The sequence below is a fragment of the Gobius niger genome, assembly GCF_951799975.1.
Source record: "Gobius niger genome assembly, chromosome: 22".
NCBI lineage: Eukaryota > Metazoa > Chordata > Actinopteri > Gobiiformes > Gobiidae > Gobius > Gobius niger.
The window spans coordinates 2,743,376-2,767,570 of NC_136873.1; the positions used below are offsets into that span (position 1 = coordinate 2,743,376).

The 24,195-nt window shown below is 44.1% G+C and overlaps 1 protein-coding gene and 1 long non-coding RNA gene across 2 annotated transcripts in view; both read right to left on the reverse strand.

Moving 5' to 3' along the window:
* The window catches only part of LOC306981545 (uncharacterized protein), a gene marked incomplete at its 5' end in the record, with an annotated part of 361,177 nt that overhangs the window by 331,431 nt on the left and 5,551 nt on the right, over nucleotides 1-24,195 (reverse strand). The window contains one exon of the mRNA XM_079581152.1: nucleotides 23,370-23,732. Coding sequence (XP_079437278.1) covers nucleotides 23,370-23,732 — 363 coding nt within the window. The remainder of the gene's footprint in view (nucleotides 1-23,369; nucleotides 23,733-24,195) is intronic.
* LOC306981679 lies at nucleotides 3,891-5,678 on the reverse strand. Its single transcript, XR_013794126.1, has 3 exons — nucleotides 5,548-5,678; nucleotides 4,139-4,239; nucleotides 3,891-3,952 (listed from the first exon to the last, which is right to left on the reverse strand). It is a non-coding gene; the product is annotated as an uncharacterized lncRNA (long non-coding RNA).

The following is a 24,195-nucleotide window of genomic DNA, read 5'->3' on the forward strand; positions in this document are numbered from 1 at the left end:
AAGATTTGAAAGATTTAGAGGATGTTGGCATTACTACATCACAAGGGACCACTCTCAAAGGAGCATTGTACTGTATTGCAGGTGACAATCTGGGCTCACACTGTATCTGGGGATTTACAGAAAATTTCAGCACATCTGAACATTTCTGTCGCTACTGTCTAGTAACTCGCACTCAGTTTCAGGGTGAAGACCCCAATGTATGGGGAGAAGTGAGGCGTGTGAACAACCACAACACTGCTGTTGATCACTTGACAGTCGATACCCCTCAGGTAGACGGGGTCAAGTTCCCGTCAATTTTTAACCGCCTGAAACATGTATGTCAGCCAGGTTTGTCCCCATGTCTTGGGCATAATCTTTTTGAAGGGATTGTGTCTTATGATTTATCTCTTTTTATAAAGTATTTCATAAAAAACAAGAAATGGTGGACTTACACGCTGCTGAATAGACGGATTAAAGAGTTCAAATACAATGGATCTGATGCCAGTACCAAGCCTTGTGAAGTTAACCCTAATGGGGCAAAACTCTCAGGGCAGGCTGTCCAAAACTGGAACTTTTTGAGACTGCTTCCTCTTATAATAGGGGATAAAGCGCTTGATGAAACTGATGATGTGTGGCAGCTGACAGTGCAGCTCAAGGATATTGTCGAATTGATATGTGTACAAAAAATCTCCGTAGCTCAGGTAGCACATCTGGATACACTAATTGAAGAGTATCTATATGCAAGAAAATCTTTATTCCCTGCCCAGAGGTTGAAACCTAAACATCACTACTTGCGACTCTATCCTCGCCTCATCATTACATTTGGCCCTCTTATCCGTCTGTGAACCTTGCGCTTTGAAAGTAAGCACAGTTACTTCAAAAGGTGCGTAAGAAACTTGAAGAACTTCAAGAACCTTTGCCTCACGCTCTCTGAAAGACACCACGTGCTGCAGGCCTATCTTTTTGCAGCCATAGAAAAATCAGTTCTTGCAAATAAATAATGGTACATTTTACCAATGTCTGTACAGTGAAAACATTCAGGATGCTGTCAGAAGTTTTGGCTTCACAGAAACAAACACAAAGGTTACCACAGTGATGGTGTACAAAGGAACTACATACAAGTATGGACATTTTGTTGTGACAGGCAGTAGTGATGATGTGGAGATCGGTGAGCTGCAGCTTATTCTTGTACAAAATGACACAGTTTATCTAGTTGTGTTACATTGTGTGTCAACATTCCTCCCTTAGTACCACATGTACACTGTAAAGAAATCCACGAAGATGCAATGCATCAAAATCACTGACTTGGCCGATTTCTATCCTTTGTCTTCCTATAAGAAGGATGAACATGAAATGGTCCCACTCAAACATGGACTACTAACAAACTAAACTGTAGTGCATGGAATGTAAATAAATGTGTTTTTTGTTTTGTTTTATGATTGTCTTTTACAGAAATGGATGAACCCCAGAATGAAATGCGTGCTGCCATCAGCGTGACGCTACCGGAACTATCGGATGCAATGCTTGACATTTTGGAGGAAACCCTCCAGACATTGGGAGTGGAGTCTTCCAACGACTTCGGCTACGTACAGGAAACTGACCTCATTACGGTCCTGAGGCCAATTCAGGCCCGAAAGTTGATTACCACATGGAAGGCAAGAGGTATGATGTTTTTTTCATATTGTTGTTTACTGTTAAAGGGGGGGTATTATGCAAAATCGACTTTTTCAAGCTTTACATCATGTTATTAAGTCATTCCCTCATTAAAACCATGCCTGAAGTGTTGCCTTGGCACATTCACGTATTTTTGAGTAATCTGTAAAAACTCTGATGGCGGCCATTTTAGGGATAAAACGCCTGAGTCCTCCTCGGAACGCCTCCATCTCCTGGCAGACGCCTCCGACCTTTCGCCACCAGCCGAGTAACCAACCACTGCTCCTCAGCAGAACCCCCTCCCCGCAGTGTCTAGCCCTAAGATGTAAACAGAGTCATCATGGAGGATTAGCTTCATGTGTTGTGAACCGGAGCTACAGCAGCTCTGAGACTTTTACAAAGACACACATCAGTGTTTCTGTTACCGAAACACCCAGGATTAAAACCGGTGACAAGAACGCTTATTTCAGTGACTGGTTCTGCGCTGGGCCTTGATGTTGCACAGAGCCTCCGGAGAAAGCTAATGCTAAGCTAAACCTCGTGTCATCACGTGAAAACGAGAAATCTGCACACATAAAGTCAATAAAACCACCACACACATAAAGAACCGTTTAACAATGATCACACACGGAGCCTGGCTTGTTGATTTGGAAGTTTATAGCTCACATTTCATCTACAATGGGTCATAGCCGAGTGGCTTTCTCCCGGAGCTAACAAGCTAGCCGCGACAAGCTAACGGGAAAATTCACTGAATACAAGCAGCATATTATGCATTGAAAACGTCACTAAAACAGGCAACTGCTTGAAGCAGCCTTTATGATGATCACACACGGAGCCGGGCTTGTTGATTGTGTAGTTTATTGCACACATTTCATCTACAGTGAGTCGTAGCCGAGTGGTTTTCTCCCGGAGCTAAGGCACTATTAGCCGCGACAAGCTAACAACCTTCACCTTCACAACATTCATTGAAAACAGGCAGCATATTATGCACAAATAACGTCAATAAAGCAGCAACTACTTGAAGCAGCCTTTACGATGATCACACAGTGAGCCTGGCTTTACACATTTGTGGTTTATTGCAGACTTTTCATCAACAATGAGCTGTAGTCGATTATAACAAGCTAACGGGTAACCTCGAAAAACCATTGTCCACCTGCACAGATAATGTCCGTCTTTTGAATCGTATGGGCTCCTGCAGATCCTGGTGTCGTCCATGGGGGTATAGTTAGAGATCCATAGGGCATGGCAGATGCAAAGAGAAGCCTCCAAACAGCAGTTATTTTTCAGGCAAGAGCCCCTTCCAAGCGTCCGGTGTGGAAGGTTCGTCTCCAAATCATATCCTGTGTGGCCATTGTTCACAAAGTGATAAACAGCAGCTCCTTTCCAACAATAAAAATTAAAAAGCACCGATCGTAGATTCAATACTGTGGAGACAATGAGCGCAGTGTTGTGATGCCACAGACAGCGTGTGGAGGGGGCGTGTCTGAAAGAGTCAGGGAGCGTCTTAAAGAGACAGAGGCCTATTTCCAGCCATTTGCTACGGCCATTTTCCCTATCAGTTTCAAATATAGTGCAGACAGAGTGAGGTGACTGTCAGGGGAAGATGCCATAAGCCCATGAAGAAAAACAAGGAAGCACATCATCTTCAGTTTCTATTTCAGCAGTCATGTAGCATGGATAGAGATCCAAGTCTCATTCATTCCTATTTTTAGCTGCAGGCCTTTATTGTGAATGACTCTGCATAATATACGTATGTTTGAAGGTCCACAAAATGTTGATTTTCTGTACAAATAGTTATATTTTTGTAGTATTTGTGGATTTTTTTTACCACCACTTCTCTTGTGCAGTTTCCTAAAATGACAGATACATATTACTTGACAGTAGAGCTAATAATAAGAATTACAGAGAAAAACTTTATGGATAAAGGAACAGGCACACTTTTAAAGCCCATGGTCCTATTGACAATGATGGGCAGAAGGAAAAAGGCTTCAAACAATGTTTCCAAAATGAACCTTCATGCTTCATGAACCATGAGATTATGTGACCAATGCCTTGGTGAATGGAAATGCTTCCACATACAATATTTCAACAGAGGCATTCAGATAAAATTCAGAAAAATAAGTTACTTTGTTGATTTTAATACATTCAAATCTTCAATCATTCAAATGAGGCTTTAGTTTTTTAATAATTTGACACAATGACCCCATTCGTTCATGAGGCTTCATATTGCCAATCATTACCTGTCGTGTGCTGTTTGGGGGCCTTCCCCACAGGACTTTTCCTGCACAGTAACCGGGACATCATTTAAGTTGAAGGTTATCTGTTGAAAAAAAATACAGTTAAGTCTATTGGTACAGAACATCAACTTCATTTTATGTAGCTTCAAACAAGCGTTTATTATACACAGTCATTCAATGCAATCCGTGTCTGCTACAGAGCAACTCCAACAAAGACGAGTGAGACTTGGATCTCTATCCATAATGTTACACAATTACTGAAATATTACCTGAAGAGGATGCGCCTGTGACATCTGACAGTCCCCTCACTCTGCAGTATATTGGAAAGTAATGGGATAAATGTTAGACGTCACGTGATGACTGGGCCATCCTACAAAAAAAGAAAGCCCAGAGTGAAAAACTTTAATTAGCACAGAAGATTTAGGTGGGATATAAGGAGCAACAAAGTAATAAATTGAAATAAAACAGTGGGTAGTCTTTACTCTTTAAGATGTAAATTTTAAGCGTCGCCTATATAACACATGTACACATACAATGTATAATTAATAACAAGCAAATGTATAACTGTTAGGCAGGATCATTGTTGTTTATTTCCTCGATTTTTGCAATTTCTTGGTGAATGGTGGACAAACAGCTGATTTGTTCCGTCATGAAGAGCTGTTTATTTAAATCACAGCTCTTTTACCACACAAGGGCAGCAATGCTCTGTTTGTGAAAATTGTTTTGACCCACCGTAGAACTATTATCGTCTATAAAATACATTTGTGTTGCCGGACGTGACGGCATGTTAACACCTATAGTCAAGCGTTTCTCACTCTTCAGTAGCATATTGCTAATGTTGCATTACATTTGGAGCTATGATAGCCTATATTTTGAAGTGAACAGATTGCAACACCATCTACAGATCTATAACTCGGAAACCAAACAACAGTTTACACAGATTAATTAATGTGAGCAAATACGCCAGAAGAAACCTTCCCACATCAGCATGTGTTAGCATTACAACTGGCTGCAAGCTTCTGGAAAAAGTCACTTCTCTATAATCACACAGTGATCATTGGCTGATATTTCTACTCCCTACACAATGGACAACTTGTTATCGATGATTAATAATGTGAGCAAATACGCCAGAAGAAACCTGCCTACATGCTAACACATGTTAGTATGCTAACACATGTTAGCATGTGTTAGCATTACAACTGGCTACGAGCTCCTGGACAAACTCACTTCTCTATCATCACACAGTGATCATTGGCTGATATTTCTACTCCCTACACAATGGACAACTTGTTATCGATGATTAATAATGTGAGCAAATACGCCAGAAGAAACCTGCCTACATGCTAACACATGTTAGCATGCTAACACATGTTAGCATGTGTTAGCATTACAACTGGCTACGAGCTCCTGGACAAACTCACTTCTCTATCATCACACAGTGATCATTGGCTGATATTTCTACTCCCTACACAATGGACAACTTGTTATCGATGATTAATAATGTGAGCAAATACGCCAGAAGAAACCTGCCCACATGCTAACACATGTTAGCATGTGTTAGCATTACAACTGGCTACGAGCTTCTGGACAAACTCACTTCTCTATCATCACACGGCTGTTCTTGGGTGATATTTCTACTCCCTACACAATATATGACATGTTGTCAATGATTACATACCTTCCACTTGACGTCCATGGTGATTTTCTTGAAGATGTGACACTTCAGATTGAAAAACACGATCTCATTCCATTAGAGTAACGCGGACAGTAAGTCGTTATACACTGCACGGAAGTATAATGGCGGATTCGTGACATCAGCGTGAAAAGGGCCTATAGTAGGAGTGACTCTCCTTTAGCTTGTGCTGGCCTTGCTGCGCTGTAAGGTACGCACAGTCAACAAAGCTCTGAGCGATGGGACACTTCACTTCCTCCAGGCCGAACACTGGCCTCTCAAGTGGATCATACCCCAGCCCATCAGGTGATGCCCCCAACCATGGCGCATCTGGATGCACAACCAGCCCACATTGTGTGAGGTTGACATTTTTCATGGTCGCATAGTCTTTTGAAGCTCCTGCTTCCATGTCAAGCCCCCTCTTCATGTGTGCTGTTTGTCTCACCCCCTGTATGATCAGTCTCCTCTCACATGACACCCCTCTCTGAAGTGAGATGCAGTCACCCTCTCCTTCCTCAGAAGATGCCACTCAGGTGCTGCACTTTGACCTCTGGTTGAGGCTTCAATGAGGCGAGACTGAGACAATGTTACACACAGAGAGTGCAGATGAAGCTGTTCCTGGCTCGTTGGTACAAAACTACAGTCAGTCGATGTCATGTGGTCGTCATCCAGTGGTAGTTTTGGAAAAGGCGGTGCATCCTGATGTGTGGTCATAACATGAGGAGACGATGGAGGAGGATGGTGATAGGAGAGAAAACTGCCAGCCTGCAATTTTCCAAACTGAGAGTCAACAAGGGGTTTGTCGCTCGAGTTGTTCCTGCGGCAGATCAAGGGCAGGACGCTTGGGTCAAATGCAGCCCAGTGAGCTGAAGGGTTGAGGGTGGACGGGGCTGGCAGCTCACCACTGTATCCCTTGTAGAGTGAGGATCTAAAAAAAGCTGAATGAATATTGCTGTTTATATATTTCAAAGTACACAAGATTTTTTTCCCCCCAGTTTTAATGACAATACTGTACAGTACTGTACTACTTTTACTGCAACGTTGTCTAATCAAGCGGTGACAAGTGAGTAACTAAAGTGTTTGTCTGAACCAACTATTTCAAAATTACTAAAGTCTCAACACGAAAAAAAAAAATCACGTCTTCTAATGTGTGACATTTAGTTCATTAAATTTGATGAATTGTGTTTTTTAATAAAACACACAGCTTTTTTGTAAGTATCACCAGATTTAAAACCGGTCTAAATTTACAAGTGAAATATAACAATATAGTTGATAAAAACAATAAAGGAACTCAACTTGTATAGCACTTTTCTACCTTTTATCAGGCCCAAAGCTAAACTCGTTGTAAAGGATGAACTAAAAATAGTTCATACCAAATGCGCAGCACAGCATTCACTGTACATAAGATACCTCTTTCTAATACTACTTGTTTTCACATTATGCTGTTCTTTGATTGCACATCGCACTCTTTGCACCCTCTGAATGTTCTTGAAAGCCAATGTAACAAGTGAATTTCTCCATTGGGAGATCAAGTCCTTTCTTATACCTTATTCCGCTAGTAGTTCCTGCTTTGGCCTTAACAACCATACGGTCCACAGGTCCAGGCTTTACTCCCTGCAAAGTACATGGAGAGTGACTGATGACAAGTACTATGGAACAACAAATACTGCATGCAAAAAAAAACATAGTTCGAGGTGTGTGCCACTTTTGCTCAGTTTCAGTGCATGACAGGACGGGTGGCACAGCTGACTTCCCACACTGAGAGCAATGAGCAGTTTGGTACAGGAGGGCAACTAAATGGTTGCACATTGCCTTCCCAGCTACACAAGAGCAGGAACTCCTGATCAGCACGACTGGTATAGAATCTCGGAGCGTAAACTGAAACATACAGAATACTGTTGAAGATGAGTTTTCAAATACAATGGTGTATATTTTTTTATGAATTGTGCTAAACAGTAGAGTTAAAGGGAGCTTAATAGGTCCCTATGCGTCAGTCTGTAGGTGCCATCCATCCATCCATCCATCCATCCATCCATCTTCACACTAGTCCATTTGGAGGGAGGACGGCCTCTCGATTAACCGGGCCTGTTGGTCTCTCATAAGGGGCTTCTGAACCGCTCTTTGTCTGACCCGTCACCTAGGACCAGTTTGCCATGGGAGACCCTACAAGGGGCACGAAGCCCCCGACAACAGAGCTCCAGGATCATTCGGGTGCTCAAATCCCTCCACCACCTTAAGGTGGCGGTTCCAGGAGGGAGTCTGTAGGTTGTAAATCTAAATTTCGAATATACATGTTGTACAGAAAAAAATGTGTATATACATTATAGGTGTCAAATAGTCCAACTCCCCTTTTATTAATGGCATAGCTGCCACTGCTGGAAATGACAGACATAACATTTGAAACATTACCCTACTTTAGTATGTCAACCTGCTACAACAAGGTCTTAAATTAAAACAGAAAGTGCTGTATTTCTATCACAGAATTGTGATGCTAGTTACAAGTTAGCATTAGCATAAGTGACTTACCTTCAAAAGCAGGTTATATACGAACAAACATAAAATTTGAAGCCTTTCTCCATAAGGCTCTGTGGAGTTGAGCTAGATGAACGTACAATCCGCTGTATATCATTGATTGATAGTTTAGGAAGTTCCAGCAAACAGCGCGTGAACTCGAGAGACTCAGCCATCGTCATCTACTAACAGCGCTCGGCGTCGAACTGGAACTTCTTTATCTGGCTTAATTCAAACGCGGAAGTGAAGCGTGCAAATAGCCTATAGCATATAGCCTATAGCATTTAGCCCAGGGGTCACCAACGTGGTGCCCGCGGGCACCCAGGGGCCCTTTGGGGCATGTCCAGTAGCCCTTGGGACTTTTTCTTAAGTGTAAAACACTTCATTTTCTTGAATCTAATTCTTAAAATTACAGTTATTTCGGGTCTTGTGACTCAGTATGAGTTTAAAATAAAGCTATTTTAATATGATATGGGGTCAATATCCTATAAGTGAACAGTGTACGTTTAAGTTTTTAGGATTTGTTTTTAACTGGTAGCCCTCGAACAACTTAATGCTCTTAAAGTAGCCCTCAGCTGAAATAAGGTTGGTGACCCCTGATTTAGCCTATAGCATATAGCCTATTTAGCTTCCATAGCAGTTTATTTCATGCATTTGCCATTGACGTGACATGATTGCACAGTTTAAAATGGTTGACCTTCTTCTATGTCACTTCCTGTCGGTGTCCAATAAGCAAGTGAAACTATTGACATCCCCAAAATGGCCAAACAACAAGAAAGTTGGGAACAATCTTTAGGAAAATGTTAAATGTAATTGTGTTAACTATGTTAAAAATTGTGTCTAATGTGTTAAATGCACTTTAACCACAACCTTCAACAAAGAAGTTTGTTTTTAAACACGAATAGTAGGAGTGCAACATTAATAAAAAAAATTACTGCCACATGTGCCACTCTGATGAAAGCAATAAAAGACCTACCTCAATGTCAATGTCTCTTTGCAAGGGACGTACATAAATCATGGCCTGCCCAATAGAGGCCAACTGGTCCAGGAAAAGTGGGGTGTAGCCGCCACTGGGGCAATTCATAAGGTCTAAAAATTTAGACCTTGAGGTTCCCTTTGTTCTCAAGAGTTGGAACCCCCCACAGTTGGCGAGGGCAGGGCAGGCATGGTGGAGGAGCCTCAGCAGAGCATCATTTGTCTAAAAGGGCAAAAAACAGACATTAATACAATTGAAGATAGTGCATCATAAATTATATCTTACAAAATTTGAATGCAACTTCAATTTTTCATATTGGGGGAAATAACAGGATTCCTTTTTGACACTGATGAACTACAGTCCTGATCTGAAGTGCAAGACCAATGAAGAAAAGTGTCTACCATGCAAACCATCCAAACTTTGCATGGTTGGATCTTAACAAGGTTCAAAGTAGAACTTCAATTTGCATCAAGGAGAAACTGGAGTGAGACAAAAAAAAAATAGATCTACTTTTTATTGATAACAGTTATGTTGAAAGAGTCAGTTATGCAGCTGATCTAAAGCACAATCCAGTTTGAGTGCGTAGCTGCGTCAGAAACCATCAATCCTAACTACTTGCTACCTCACAGACAGGACGTTCATGGTAAGTGTGGATACCTTCTCCTCTAAGGTCCATAAAATGACATGTGGTGTGCCCCAGGGTTCAACTTTAGGCCCAGTGCTTTTTAATCTGTATATGCTCCTCTTGGTGATGTCATCAGGAGACATGGAGTCAACTTTCACAGTTATGCTGATGATACACAGTTATACATCTCCATGTCTCCTGATGACACCAGGCCAATGGATGCACTTTTTAACTGCATTTTAGAATCAAATGCTGGATGGCAGAAAACTTTCTCCAGCTTAACCAGGACAAAACTGAAGTTTTAGTCATCGGTCCTGAGGCCCAGAGAGAGAAACTCTTACCCAAACTACAGTCACTGTCTATGAATCCGGGATTTTTGACTCTGAGCTGACTTTTATTCCACACATTAAGAATATCACAAAGATAGGTTTTTACCATCTAAAGAACATAGCCAGAGTCGCCCCATTCTCTCTCGGGCCAACACGGAGACGCTCATGCTTTTATCACCAGTCGTATCGACTACTGTAATGCCCTGCTCTCTGGTCTTCCCAAAAAGAGGATCTCAGGTTTACAACTTTTACAAAATTCAGCGGCTCGTGTCCTGACGAAGACCAGGAGGCGGGACCACATTACACCCGTTTTAGAATCGCTGCATTGGCTCCCTGTGTGTTTCAGGATCGATTTTAAAGTTCTTTTAATGGTTTTTGAATGTCTTGATGGTCTTGGTCCTTCTTATCTTTCAGAACTGCTTTTACCTTATGAACCTTCACGGCCCCTTCGCTCCTCCTCAGGGGTCTCCTAGTTATTCCTAAAGTCAACAGAAAGACTCATGGTCTTGCCAATATTACGGCCCTCACCTCTGGAACCACCTGAGGAGGAGCTCAGGGCTGCAGAGAATGAAAATGTTTTTAAGAGCAGGCTCAAGACCCACCTTTTTAGCTTAGCTTTTAATTGATATTTATTTTTGTTAGGCCTATTTATTATTATTCATCAGCGCCTTATAATTAATTAAATTGACATTTAATAGTTATTCATATTTATTTTGTATTTATGTATTTTACCTCTCGGTCTTATTTTTTATTATCCTATTATTCGATTTTACTTACGTACTTTTATTTATTTTAACAATTTTTCTGCTCTTCCAGTTTCCTCTGGAGAAGCCTCTGCCTCGGGAGCGGTGATTGGCTGTGGCTGCTGGGGTGCTGTCTTGTGGGTGTCTGGATGGAGGCAAGGGCGTAACTCCCTGAAGGACTGGTGTGGACATGTCCCCGCCAACTTTGACTGGGCAGGGACAGTCCCCACCAATATTTTGAACCAATTTTCTACATTTGCGGACGCCATTCGAAGGTGCGCAAATGCCCGACAAGCCCGCTGCCCCCGCATATCGGTTGCTTGATTGGATAGATGCAATCTGATTGGTTGTGTGGCGTACGTAACTACGTGACTTAACGAGTGTGTCAATCAAATTCAAAAACAACGGTACCGGCGGAATAGCGGGGTAGCTACTTGCTATTTTCGAAAAATCGACCTTTCGTTAGAAAATGCCACTGTGATGTCCATAAAATATTTGTAAAAATGTAAAATGTCTTATTTTGGTAGGCTAAGCAAATTTTAGTTTGTTTCTGGTCAGACCATTTAGTTAGACGCACAGCTACTTCACTTCCTGTTTTTGGTAAACACAAGGACAGACAGGGAAGCCATCAGGTTGAGAAGCAGCAGCACAATCTGTTCGCATCCTCTACCCAGGACTGACATATCAATGTCGTAAGTTGTTGCAATACATACATCTGTTGTTTATGTTCGGATATCACTCTCTATTTCATAAAAATGTTGTATACTTTATGCTTAAAAACGATGTTAAAAAACGCTAATGCTAATCGCAGTTATGCTAATTGCAGCTGCATTGAGTTATGCATTGTCATGTTAAAAAGCCTACAGGCACTTCATATTTGGTAATATTGTTTATTTTTCTGTCCTTTTTGACAGTTTTCACTCTGTGCCGGTGAATGAACCCAGTAAAGTTCACGACTCTACAGCGACGGCTCATGTGTTCATTATGGATAGAGTTTAGCGTGATGTTTAGTCTCCAGTTCCCACACTGAGATGAGAACATTATAGCCACCGAAAAAAAACAAGATATCCGTGGCTATTTCCTCCAACAACAACATGTAAGTCTCAGTTATGTCAGACTGACAACTTCAGTTCAAAATGACAAAGCATGTATGTCGGCTCGTCGCTACTAGGCATCAAAAGGCATTCAGCTCGAGTCTTCAAATAAAGACAGCTCAGTTTTACAGGTAAAATGCCATTTGTTGTGGAAAAAAAGCTCAATGTGTAAGAAAAAGGACATTTATTGTTTAGTAAATGAACAAAGTTCTGTTATCAGCTTGCAGAGGGTCAGGATGTCCAAACTGATAAGGACAGCGATACAGAGGGGACTTGAAAATTGGCTACTCCAGCATCATCAGCTGTGTCATTATTATTATTTCATTATTATACAGATCTTGTGTTTTGTGTTTTTCAGCAGAGTACAGAAACGGGTGCAGCAGCAGTATCCCAGCTGAGCCAGGTTTGTGGTAGAAATAATAGTAGGGATTTCCATTTTAACGTGGAGAGACTAAAACCCAGTAAATAGAGTAAATAAGTGTATGGATGAGTAACATTTGATGCTTAGGCCTGTGGGCAGGCAAAAATATGGTTACAAAAATCCTCAAAGATGGTGTTCTTTTGCTGCTGTATTGGAGATGGCTGAGGAGGCTTGTTATACAATCTGAGTGTTTAGGAGAGAGCACATGCATCGAAATGAATCATCTAAAATATTGCTTGAAAGGGGGAAATGGCTCATAGTGAAAGGGAGATCAAGTATATGTATAGGAGAATCTGTCTTCATGGTTTAAATAATGTTATACATACTCTTGAAATGAGGTTCAGTTAGGCAGCTATTAACTATTGTGATAATTCTTCACATTTAAATGTGTTGTGTTGGTTAAGTGTTTTCCAGAGCAGACAAACTTGAAATTTGTAAATGTAATTTGCAGGTAAAATCTACACAGTTTTGGCTTTATTTGTAGCATAGAAAGAAAAAGAAAAAAACATTGGGTGGTGATTGGGTTGACCACCTTTCCCCTCCTCAACGTCACAGCATGTCCCCATCAGCTTTGAACATGAAGTTACTCCCTTGGTAGAGGATCATTTAAATGTGGTTGAAAAAATCTCCCAGTGATAACAGTATTTAAAATAAAACAAATATAGTAAAAAAAAAACTCAAAATCTACTGTTCCAAATTATTTTGCATCATCATTTATGTGATAAATAACTTCATATTCCACCAGAAAATGGCTAAAAAGAGTGAAAAATTGTGTTTCCCAAAAGATTCTATTTTCCCCCTCGGCGAGGCCACGCCCTCTTCTATGACGAGATGCCGTCTGTGTCTATAGGTCTGTGTTTGTGAGCGCGGGAAAACGTGTGCGTGTACCGATTGGTCAACGGTGTCAACAATGTCACAACACCGCAGTGCTAGCTTACTGCTACTACGAAGCCTTCAACTTGGCTATAGTTCTGTCAAGTAGAGATAAAAGTTGGCGACATGAAGAAGCGGGACGTATTTCAGTGGATTTAATAAGAAAATGAGACAGGCGTCAGCTTCAAGATGGAGGAGATAGCGGAGGAGAAAGCGGAGAAAGTGGAGAAAGCAGAGAGAGGCGAGCGGAGAAAGCGGGGAGAGGCTAGCCGTTAGCGGCGAGGTGAAGCTGAGCAGTTAGTCTCCAAACTCGGTAAGTGCCGTTCGTGGTTGAAATATTGCTGGAAAAGGTGGTTGTCTTGAACTTTTGGTGATATAAAGTTGTGCTGTTTCGTGTGTGGGGCTGTGGTCATGAAATGAGTTGTTTGTGCCGCTGGTTTAACAGAGAAGTGGAAAAAAAGAAGGCGCGGCGGTGTTTTTCTGTCTTTATATCACTCTGTCATTCACATTTGGGACGGTTTAACTGGGCTTAACCTGAAAACTAATCATCCCAGGTCTCTGAGATTAAAGTCAGTGATTCAAAGAGCCCGAGACACAAAACCATCCATGAGTTTCATTGAATTTTTTTTTTTTTTTTTACCTTTTTTGACACTGAAATACAATTTGCATAATAATTTGGAACGCGGTGTATAGGATACAGACGACATCTCGTCATAAAAGGGGGCGTGGCTTTGCTGAAGGGGAAAATAGAATCTTTAGAATCTCTTTTAAGCCATTTTCTGGTGGAATATGAACTTATTTATCCCATAAATAAAGTCAGGTGTAAATCGGGCCCTTACGGATATTTTCTCACTATCACTATCTCATTATCAGCACCCACACCCCGTGAGAAGGAGGAGCCAAACAGAACAGGATCTTCTGAACATCTGAACCAAACAGAACAGGATCTTCTGAACATCTGAACCAAACAGAACAGGATCTTCTGAAGGATGTGAAGGTTTTACTTTTGAACTTATTATCTCTGATCTGAGAAACGAACCAGAGCCACTGGGATCAAACAGAGACAACACTCTGGGATGGAGAGGTTTTGTTCAGTTTTATTGTTTTTTTTGTCTAATACATCAATCAACTCAAAACAGTAATATGTCATAAAAGTAGAATATCATAAAAGTAAAATATCAAAAAAGTAATGTATCAAAAAAGTAATGTATCAGAAAAGTAAAATATCAGAAAAGTAAAATATCAGAAAAGTAAAATAGCATAAAAGTAAAATATCATAAAAGTAATGTATCATAAAAGGAGCAGAATCAGCAAAACCATCACTGTATCTTTCTGTTGTTCATCCGTCTCCATTTGATCTGCGTCACCAAAGCGTTTACAGCAGGAAATACATAATCAATAACAGATACAAGAATAAAACTAAAGTATAAAAATTAAGATTAACATAATGACTGTCTCTAAACCAGGGGTGCCCAAAGTGGGGCCCGCGGGCCAACTTTGGCCCGCCGGCCCATTTTTGTTGGCCCGCCAGTGGTTGACCCACTTTTGATGATCCACCGCATTAATTTTCTTTTTTTTTTTTTTAGAACTAATATTTTATGTGCTATCTTCTATCAATGTATTGTGTGGGTTCGTGTCGTGCATTCTATTTCCATGATACAGAAGAGAAAAAAATGTGTGTGTGTGTCTGTTTATATTTGAGCCTAGCTACCAGTAGCGTCACCTTCGCGGGTTTAACCAGAACAGGATGGAGCGCAATAGGCAGTGGCATACAGATAGAAGGCATTTTAAAACAGCATGGGAAGAAAAATACTTCTTCACAGACATTGATTCTAAGGCAGTCTGTCTCATCTGCAGTCAGTCCGTGGCTGTACAAAAGGAGTACAATATACGTCGCCACTACGAGACGAAGCATTCAGCGTTTTCTAAGTACGAAGGAGAAGCGCGAAGGAAGAAGTCCAGTGAGCTGCTAGCTAAACTCCGTTCACAGCAAAGCACTCTATCACGGCCCTCAGCTGTACAGGACAGCGCGACACGAGCCAGCTATGAAATTTCAGCGCTAATCGCTAAGACTGGAAGATCTTTTTCAACAGGGGACTTTGTCAAGCAGTGTCTGTCTACAGCGGCGTCATTAATGTGCCCGTCCCAGGTAAGAGCCTTGTCTCAAATCAGCCTCTCCCGCAACACCGTGACCCGCCGGATTGAAGACATGAGTCAGGACATTAAGGAACAACTCAAAGCCAAAGCGTCAGAATTTACGGCGTTTTCACTGGCGTGTGATGAGAGCACGGACATTTCTGATTCAGCGCAGCTTTTAATATTTGTTCGAGGAGTGAGTGACTCTATGGAAATCACGCAAGAGCTGGCTGGAGTTGAGACACTGCATGGAACTACGAAAAGTGAGGACTTATTTGCAGCTGTCAAACGAGTACTGGGCAGGTGCAATTTGAGTTGGGAGAAAATGGTCGGGATAACGACGGACGGTGCCCCGGCAATGATTGGCAAAAAGGCAGGCCTTGCCACACTGCTTGCTCAGAAGGTTGCCCAATGTGGAGGTAAGCTGTCACAGTACCACTGTATCCTGCACCAAGAACAGCTGTGCGCCAAATCGATTGGGCTGGGAGATGTGGTGCGCGACGTCATTAAAATCATAAACTGCATACGATCGAAAGCCCTTTCACACCGCCAGTTCAGAGCCCTTTTAGAAGAGATTGATGCACAATACAGCGATGTGTTGTACCACCAAGAGGTCCGGTGGCTGAGCAGAGGGAAAGTTCTCAAAAGATTTTTTGAGCTGCGCCACGCCATCGCGGAGTTTCTCGCAAACAAGGGCGGAGATATTCAAGTGCCTACCGATGACAGATGGATTTTTGACGTTGGTTTCATGGTGGACATCACGGACCTGCTCAACTTGTTGAATATTCAGCTTCAAGGCAAAGAGCAGATTATCACGGAGCTGTTTGATCACGTGAAGGCCTTTCAAATGAAGCTGGGACTACTCTCTCGTCATCTTTCTGCAGGTAGGCCATACAAATGTACACTACACGCTTGCTTTTAATCGTATGTTTGGAAATGTCTTCAAACTCGACTTACGTATGCGCAGCTTCTGTCTGTGCGCTTCTATGTGCGGTCTTCATGGTGCGGTGCGTGTTTATTGTAGATGTATTGCCGCGAGTCACTGTGGTTGCTGTTGTGAATTTGAGTTACTAAGTAAGTGAATGTACTGATGATTGTGGACAAAACTTAGGCTGTTAACTTGTGCCCAGGGAACGTGGCTCACTTCCCCAGCCTGAGAGAAGTAAACCTGGTGGAGGAGAGGCTGCCTGAATATGCAGGACTTGACAGCAACCTAAACAGGGAGTTTGATGTGCGTTTTATGGACTTCAGAAAGAATGCTGATGATCTGGAACTATTCTCTCAACCCTTCAATGTTACTCCTGACTCTGTCCCAGACCACATTCAGATGGAGCTCATTGAGTTTCAGTGTGATACTGAGCTAAAGAATAAATTCATGTCACTGAATCTGAAGGATTTTTATACACAGGTCTCACTAGAAAGGTACCCACAGATAAAGAAGCATGCACAGGTGATGCTTTCACTGTTTGGTAGCACTTACATCTGTGAGCAGACTTTTAGTGTCATGACCCTCAACAAGTCCAGACTCAGAGGTACACTGACTGACTCACATCTTGATGACATACTCACCTTGTCAGTGACCCAGCTGCAACCTAACATTAATAGGCTAATAATGTCCAAAGACCAGCTTCATGTCTCTCACTGAGTAGTTACTATTGTTGAAGATACAAGGTTTATTGTTGTTTACATTCTGCACTATATTGCTGCAATTTTGTATGGTTGAAGATACAAGGTTTATTGTTGTTTACATTCTGCACTATATTGCTGCAAATTTGTGCTGCATATGTTGCACTTCAACTAGGCTTTTACCATAGTTAGCATTTGTTGTAATGTAGCCTGTTATTTGCACACGTATGCCTAAAAAAATTAAAGTAAGTAATATTATTTGCAGTTATTTGTGTTTTATGCTTGAAATCGCTGTGTTTGGCCCGCGGCCCACAGGCACATTTTCATTTTGGCCCTCAGAGACAAAAAGTTTGGGCACCCCTGCTCTAAACAGACGGAACAGTCGCTCAAAATAAATGACACCATTTCAAAAAGACTTAACGTAAAAACTTATTTCAACTTTTTTATTATAATAATCATAATATAATGTAGCATAACACTATAAAACTAACCTTTTCCATAGTTCAAGAGTGATTAAAAAGACAACTTCAGAATGCTATTTGGGTCAAGAAATGCAGAACTGTCTGTTTTGTTTTTTTTGGAGGGGGGAGTTCAATCTTGCCTCGAGCGCCGAATTGTCTAGGGCCGGTCCTGACTGCAGCCTTATACACTGCGTTCCAAATTATTATGCAAATTGGATTTTTGTGTCAAAAAGGTAAAAAAAAAAACAATAATAATGAAACTCATGGATGGCATCGTGTCTTGGGGCTCTAGGAATCACTGACATTAATCTCAGAGACCTGGGATAATTAGTTGTCAGGTTAAGTCCAGTTAAGGGAAAAACTGCTGAAAAGTGTGTTCCACTTTATTAAGCAGATCATCATTTTCAAGCAATATGGGAAAGAAAAAGGGTCTCTCTGCTGATGAAAAGCGTGAAATAGTTGAATGCCTTGGTCTAGGTATGAAAACCTTCGATATTTCATGAAAGATTAAGTGTAATCATCGAACTGATAAGAGATTTGTGGATGATTCAGAGCACACTCCGTTTTGTGCAGATAAAGGCACAATATGGACGGTTTCTGCCAGACAAACTCATCAGATTAGGAGAACTGATGCTACAAAGCAGCATACAGGTATTTGAAGCTGCTGGTGCCTCTGGAGTCTCCCAAACATCAAGGTGTAGGACCCTCCAGAGGCTGCAGTTGTGCATAAACCTTCTATCCGGGCCTCCCCTAAACGGTTAATTAAATGTTCATGAACAGAAACGGCTGCAATGGCTCAGAAATACATGAGGACTCATTTTCAAACAGTCTTGTTCACTGATAAGCGCCGTGTAGCCCTGGATGGTCAAATCAATGGAGTAGTGGATGGTTGGTGAATGGCCACAATGTCCCAACAAGGCTGTGACGTCAGTAAGGAGGGGGCATGTTTTGGGCCAGAATCATGGTGAGAGAGCTGGTCGGCCCCTTTAGGCCCTTTTAGGCTCCCTGAAGGTGTGAAAATGACCTTTGAAAAATATATGGAGTTTCTGACTGACCACTGTCTTCTATGCTACAAAAAGAAGAGCCGTGCTTTCCCGAACAAAATCCTCTTCATCATGACAACGCACCATGTCCTGCTGTAAAGAAAACCTCTGCATCACTGGCTGCTATGGGCATAAAAGGAGAGAAACTCATGATGTGGACCCCCTCCTCCCCTGACCTCAACCCTATTGAGAACCTTTGGAGCCTCAACAAAAAAAACTTCTATGAGGGTGGGAGGCAGTTTTCATCCAAACGGCAGCTCTGGGAGGTTATTCTGACATCCTGCAAAGAAATCCAAGCAGAAACTGTCCAAAAACTCACAATTTTAATTGATTTAAGAATTTTGTAGCTGCTATCACACAAGGGCTCCTTTGGTAAAATATAACTTGACCTGTTAATATTTTTTTGATTGAAATAGCTTTTGATTTCAGTAAGTATGACCTCCTAATGCTACAAATACAACAATTGACCATTTTCAGTTAATTACAAGCTTTAAAATGTATTGAAACGATGAGTGGCATAATAATTTGGAACAGTGGATTTTGAGGTTTTTACTATATTTATTTTTGAAAAAAATACTGTTATCACTAGGACATTTTTTCCACCACATTTAAATGATCCTCTACCAGTTAAAGACTTGAAAATTATTCTGACTCTCATTTGAGTTGACAATTTAGAAAATCAGAGAAAAATGTCATTTGCATAATAATTTGGAACGCAGTGTAGATTTGGGTAAAGCTTAGTTGGAGAAAATGAACTCGGTTAAGGCGGGGCTTCAGAGGGTAAGGGTACCCAGCCCTTTTCCAAATGTCTCATCTATAATCCTGCGTACGAAGCTTCAAAACTGTAAAATGTGTCAGTTTTGAGCGTGACAATAGGGGGCGCTTTAACAGGGGCACAGGTCTGATTGATTAATGAACATTCCTTTATAATTGGCACTTCTTTTTAAGACAAAATGTAGCAGATTCCAAGTCTCTTATCACTTATGGTTCAGAAATTATCAGCAAATGTCTGAAATATAAAAAACTGTCATTGTGATGTTTCTTAGTTCCCCTTTAAAAAAAGAAAAGTGAAGTTTTTAACACTTTCTGCTTTTATCGGCATTAGATGAGGCAAGAAAACCCAGATATCGACCTGATATATCGACCTGATATATCGGTGGATCTCTCACAGAAGTATTTGGATCACAGCTGGTCAAAAACGACGTCAGTGCGTTCTTCTTCTTCAGGGCGGGCTCTGCGTCTCCTGGCTCTCTGTGCTCTCTCGTGCCCCCTGGCGGCCTGAAACGACACCGCACAAAACAATCACTTTCCCAGCTCGTGCTGCCCGGCCCAGTGTGTAACCACGGTAACAAGGAAACACGGAAACACGGGTTCAGGAAGTGAGGAGCGGAGTGAGGACGTGAGCTCGTACCCGGCGGTAGAAGAAGTACGGGATGAAGTTCAGCGACATCAGCAGGAGGAGGACCAGAACTCGGACCAAGGTCTGGAAGCCGGACACTGGAACACATCGACAGTGTTGGGGGAAACGTATTACAAAACAATATATTTATTTTTTCCAGTAACTAAGGAATATAACACATTACGATATGGGAATTTATTAAAGGAATGCTCTTGTAAGGCGTAAAAACACCAGGAGCACTTCCACGCAGTAAAGTCAAAGTGCTCCTAAGGTTTTATTATGATACACGGCCACCAGGGGGAGCTATTTCCCCAATAATGATTCCTGACAGATGGAAGCGATGGATAAACTTTAAACTTTTCCCACACAAAATAAAACAGCTCTCGATGGTCTTCTGACAGTGGACTGAAGTGTCTGTCCTCTGGCTCTGACTCTGTGGAGGAATATTTTATCCCAGAAGGAGAAATGACCCCAGAGCTCTCATATGTAACTCTGGGCTTTGTTTTCACCCTGAGGGGGCTCAGCAGAAGTGACTCCCACGTCCACGTTAAAGAGAAGTGTGAGGAGAAGAGCTGTGTTTTATGGTGAACTGGTGTGTTTGAGGCAGGTGCCTCGACGACCTGGTCCACATGCACAGCTTCTGGCGTTCGGGACATGGAACGTCACCTCACTGGGGGGGAAGGAGCCTGAGCTTGTGCGGGAGGTTGAGAGATACCGGCTAGATATAGTCGGGCTCACCTCCACGCACAGCTTGGGTTCCGGATCCCAACTCCTGGAGAGAGGCTGGACTCTCCATTTTTCTGGAGTTGCCCGCGGGGAGAGGCGGCGGGCTGGGGTGGGTTTGCTCATATTCCCCCAGCTCAGCCGTCACGTGTTGGAGTTCACCCCGGTGGACGAGAGGGTCGCGTCCCTACGCCTCCGGGTCGGGGACAGGTCTCTCACCTACGGGCCCAACATCGGTGCAGAGTACCCAGCCTTCTTGGAGTCCCTGGGAGGGGTACTAGATAGTGCTCCGACTGGGGACTCCATTGTTCTGCTGGGGGACTTCAACGCCCATGTGGGCAACAACAGTAAGACCTGGGAGGGGGTGATTGGGAAGAACGGCCTCCCCGATCTGAACCCGAGTGGTGTTCTGTTATTGGACTTCTGTGCTAGTCGCAGTTTGTCCATAACGAACACCATGTTCGAGCACAAGGGTGTCCACAAGTGCACGTGGCACCAGGACACCCTAGGCAGGAGGTCGATGATCGACTTTGTAGTTGTGTCGTCTGACCTCCGGCCGCGTGTCTCGGACACTCGGGTGAAGAGAGGGGCTGAGCTGTCAACCGATCACCACCTGGTGGTGAGCTGGATCCGCTGGCAGGGGAGGAAGCCGGTCAGACCTGGCAGGCCCAAGCGTGTTGTGAGGGTCTGTTGGGAACGTCTGGCGGATCCCTCTGTCGGTGGGGTCTTCAACTCCCACCTCCGGAAGAGCTTCACCCAGATTCCGGGGGAGGCGGGGGACATGGAGTCAGAGTGGACTCTGTTCTCCTCCTCCATTGTCGATGCGGCTGCTCGTAGTTGTGGCCGTAAGGTCTCTGGTGCCTGTCGCGGCGGCAATCCCCGAACCCGGTGGTGGCGCCCGGAAGTAAGGGATGCCGTCAAGCTGAAGAAGGAGTCCTACCTGGCCTTGTTGGCTTGTGGGACTCCGGAGGCAGCTGAGAGGTACCGGCAGGCCAAGCGTGCTGCAGCTCGTGCGGTCGCGGAGGCTAAAACTCGGGTCTGGGGGGAGTTCGGGGAGGCCATGGAGGAGGACTATCGGTCGGCCTTGAAGAGATTCTGGCAAACCATCCGGCGCCTCAGGAGGGGAAAGCAGTGCTTCACCAACACTGTTTACAGTGCGGGTGGGGAGCTGCTGACCTCGACTGGGGATGTTGTCGGGCGGTGGAAGGAGTACTTCGAGGACCTCCTCAATTACGTCGTCACGTCTTCCAATGAGGAAGCAGAGGCTGGGGACTCGGGGGTGGGCTCGTCCATCACCAAAGCTGAAGTCACCGAGGTGGTGAGAAAGCTCCTCGGTGGCTCCGGGGGTGGATGAGATTCGCCCTGAGTACCTTAAGTCTCTGGATGTTGTAGGACTGTCTTGGCTGACACGTCTCTGCAACATCGCGTGGCGGTCGGGGACAGTGCCCCTGGATTGGCAGACCGGGGTGGTGGTCCCTCTCTTTAAAAAGGGTGATCGGAGGGTGTGTTCCAATTACAGAGGGATCACCCTCCTCAGCCTCCCCGGCGAGGTCTACTCCAGGGTGCTGGAGAGGAGGATCCGGCCGATAGTTGAACCTCGGATTCAGGAGGAACAATGCGGTTTTCGTCCTGGACGTGGCACACTGGACCAGCTCTATACCCTTCGTCGGGTGCTTGAGGGTTCGTGGGAGTTCGCCCAACCAGTCCACATGTGTTTTGTGGATCTGGAGAAAGCGTTCAACCGCGTCCCTCGTGGTGCCCTGTGGGGGTGCTCTGGGAGTATGGGGTCTGGGGCCCTCTGTTAAGGGCTGTCCGTTCCCTGTATGACCGCAGCAGGAGCTTGGTTCGCATTGCCGGTAGTAAGTCAGACCTGTTCCCGGTGCGTGTTGGTCTCCGCCAGGGCTGCCCTTTGTCACCGGTTCTGTTCATTACTTTTATGGACAGAATTTCTAGGCGCAGCCAGGGGCCGGAGGGTGTCCGGTTTGGGAACCTCAGGATCTCATCTCTGCTGTTTGCGGATGATGTTGTTCTGATTGCTTCAACGAACCAGGACCTTCAGCTGCTCTGGGGCGGTTTGCAGCCGAGTGTGTAGCAGCCGGGATGAGGATCAGCACCTCCAAATCCGAGGCCAATGGTTCTCCACCGGAAAAAGGTGGTTTCCCCTCTACAGGTCGGTGGGGAGTCCTTACCTCAAGTGGAGGAGTCCAAGTATCTCGGGGTCTTGTTCACGAGTGAGGGACGGATGGAGCGTGAGATGGACAGACGGATCGGTGCGGCGTCAGCAGTGATGCGGTCGCTGTATCGGTCTGTCGTGGTGAAGAGGGAGCTGAGTCGGGGCAAAGCTCTCGATTTACCGATCGATCTACGTTCCCACCCTCACCTATGGTCATGAGATTCGGGTAATGACCGAAAGGACAAGATCGCGAATACAAGCGGCCGAAATGAGTTTCCTTCGCAGGGTGGCTGGGCGCACCCTCCGAGATCGGGTGAGGAGCTCAGTTACCCGGGAGCTCGGAGTAGAGTCGCTGCTCCTTCACGTCGAAAGGAGCCAGCTGAGGTGGCTCGGGCATCTGTTCCGGATGCCTCCTGGTCGCCTCCCGCGGGAGGTGTTCCAGGCATGTCCTAGTGGGACAAGGCCTCGTGGAAGGCCCAGGACACGGTGGTGGGACTATGTCTCCGAGCTGGCCTGGTGTCGCCTCGGGGTCCCCCCAGAACAGCTGGAGGAGGTGTGTGTGGATCGGGAAGTTTGGGCATCTCTGCTGAGACTGCTGCCCCCGCGACCCGGCCTCGGATAAAGCGGAAGAAAATGGATGGATGGATGGATGGTGTGTTTGAATTGTGTCCCAGACGGCGCCCCGTACCCCTTACCTCCTGGACGGATGTGGAGGGAGCTGTAGGAGGTGAAGTTGTGGTTGAACATCTGCAGGAGGTAAACACAGGTGTAGTTCCCTTTGTGGGCGGGGCTCACGTCAGTAAACAGGAAGTGGGCGGAGTGATTGACGGCCGGCAGGGTGAGGTTGAGAGTGGGAGAGAGCAGCTGGAAGGAGCCTCCCGGGTACTGCGGCTCCACGGAGCATTTGACCTGGAAATGTGCCCCCATCTGCACCCAGACCCCGCCCTCTCCCGGCGACGCCCACTCGCCCTCCTGTGCCCACGGCCCCCAGAGTTCGCCCTCTGCCCGCGGAGCCCACAGCCCCTCAGACACAGACACCTCCGGGACGTTCAGCAGATCTGAGGAGCAGACGCTACGTTAACCAGAAACTCCACGTCATTTACAGGATGTTTTAACCTTTGACGTGAAGGACGTTTGTAATTTTGACGGATTGAAAATCAAGCCGTGATTAAAGTCCAAACTTGGAAGTTTAAGCACGAGTAAAGTGCCTAAACCTGTTCCATGATTCTGATCAGATCAGGTTTAGTTCAGCTCCATTTTATTTTATTTTACAAAGGTCATGTGACTAAACTGACCAATGGGCAGGAGCCACAATATTCATCAGGCTACTTTAAAATGATTTCACTCACAGTAGAAGTTGGGGGAAACGTATTACATAACAATATATTTATTTTTTCAGTAACTAAGGAATATAACACATTACGATATGGGAATTTATTAAAGGAATGCTCTTGTAAGGCGTAAAAACACCAGGAGCACTTCCACGCAGTAAAGTCAAAGTGCTCCTAAGGTGTTATTACG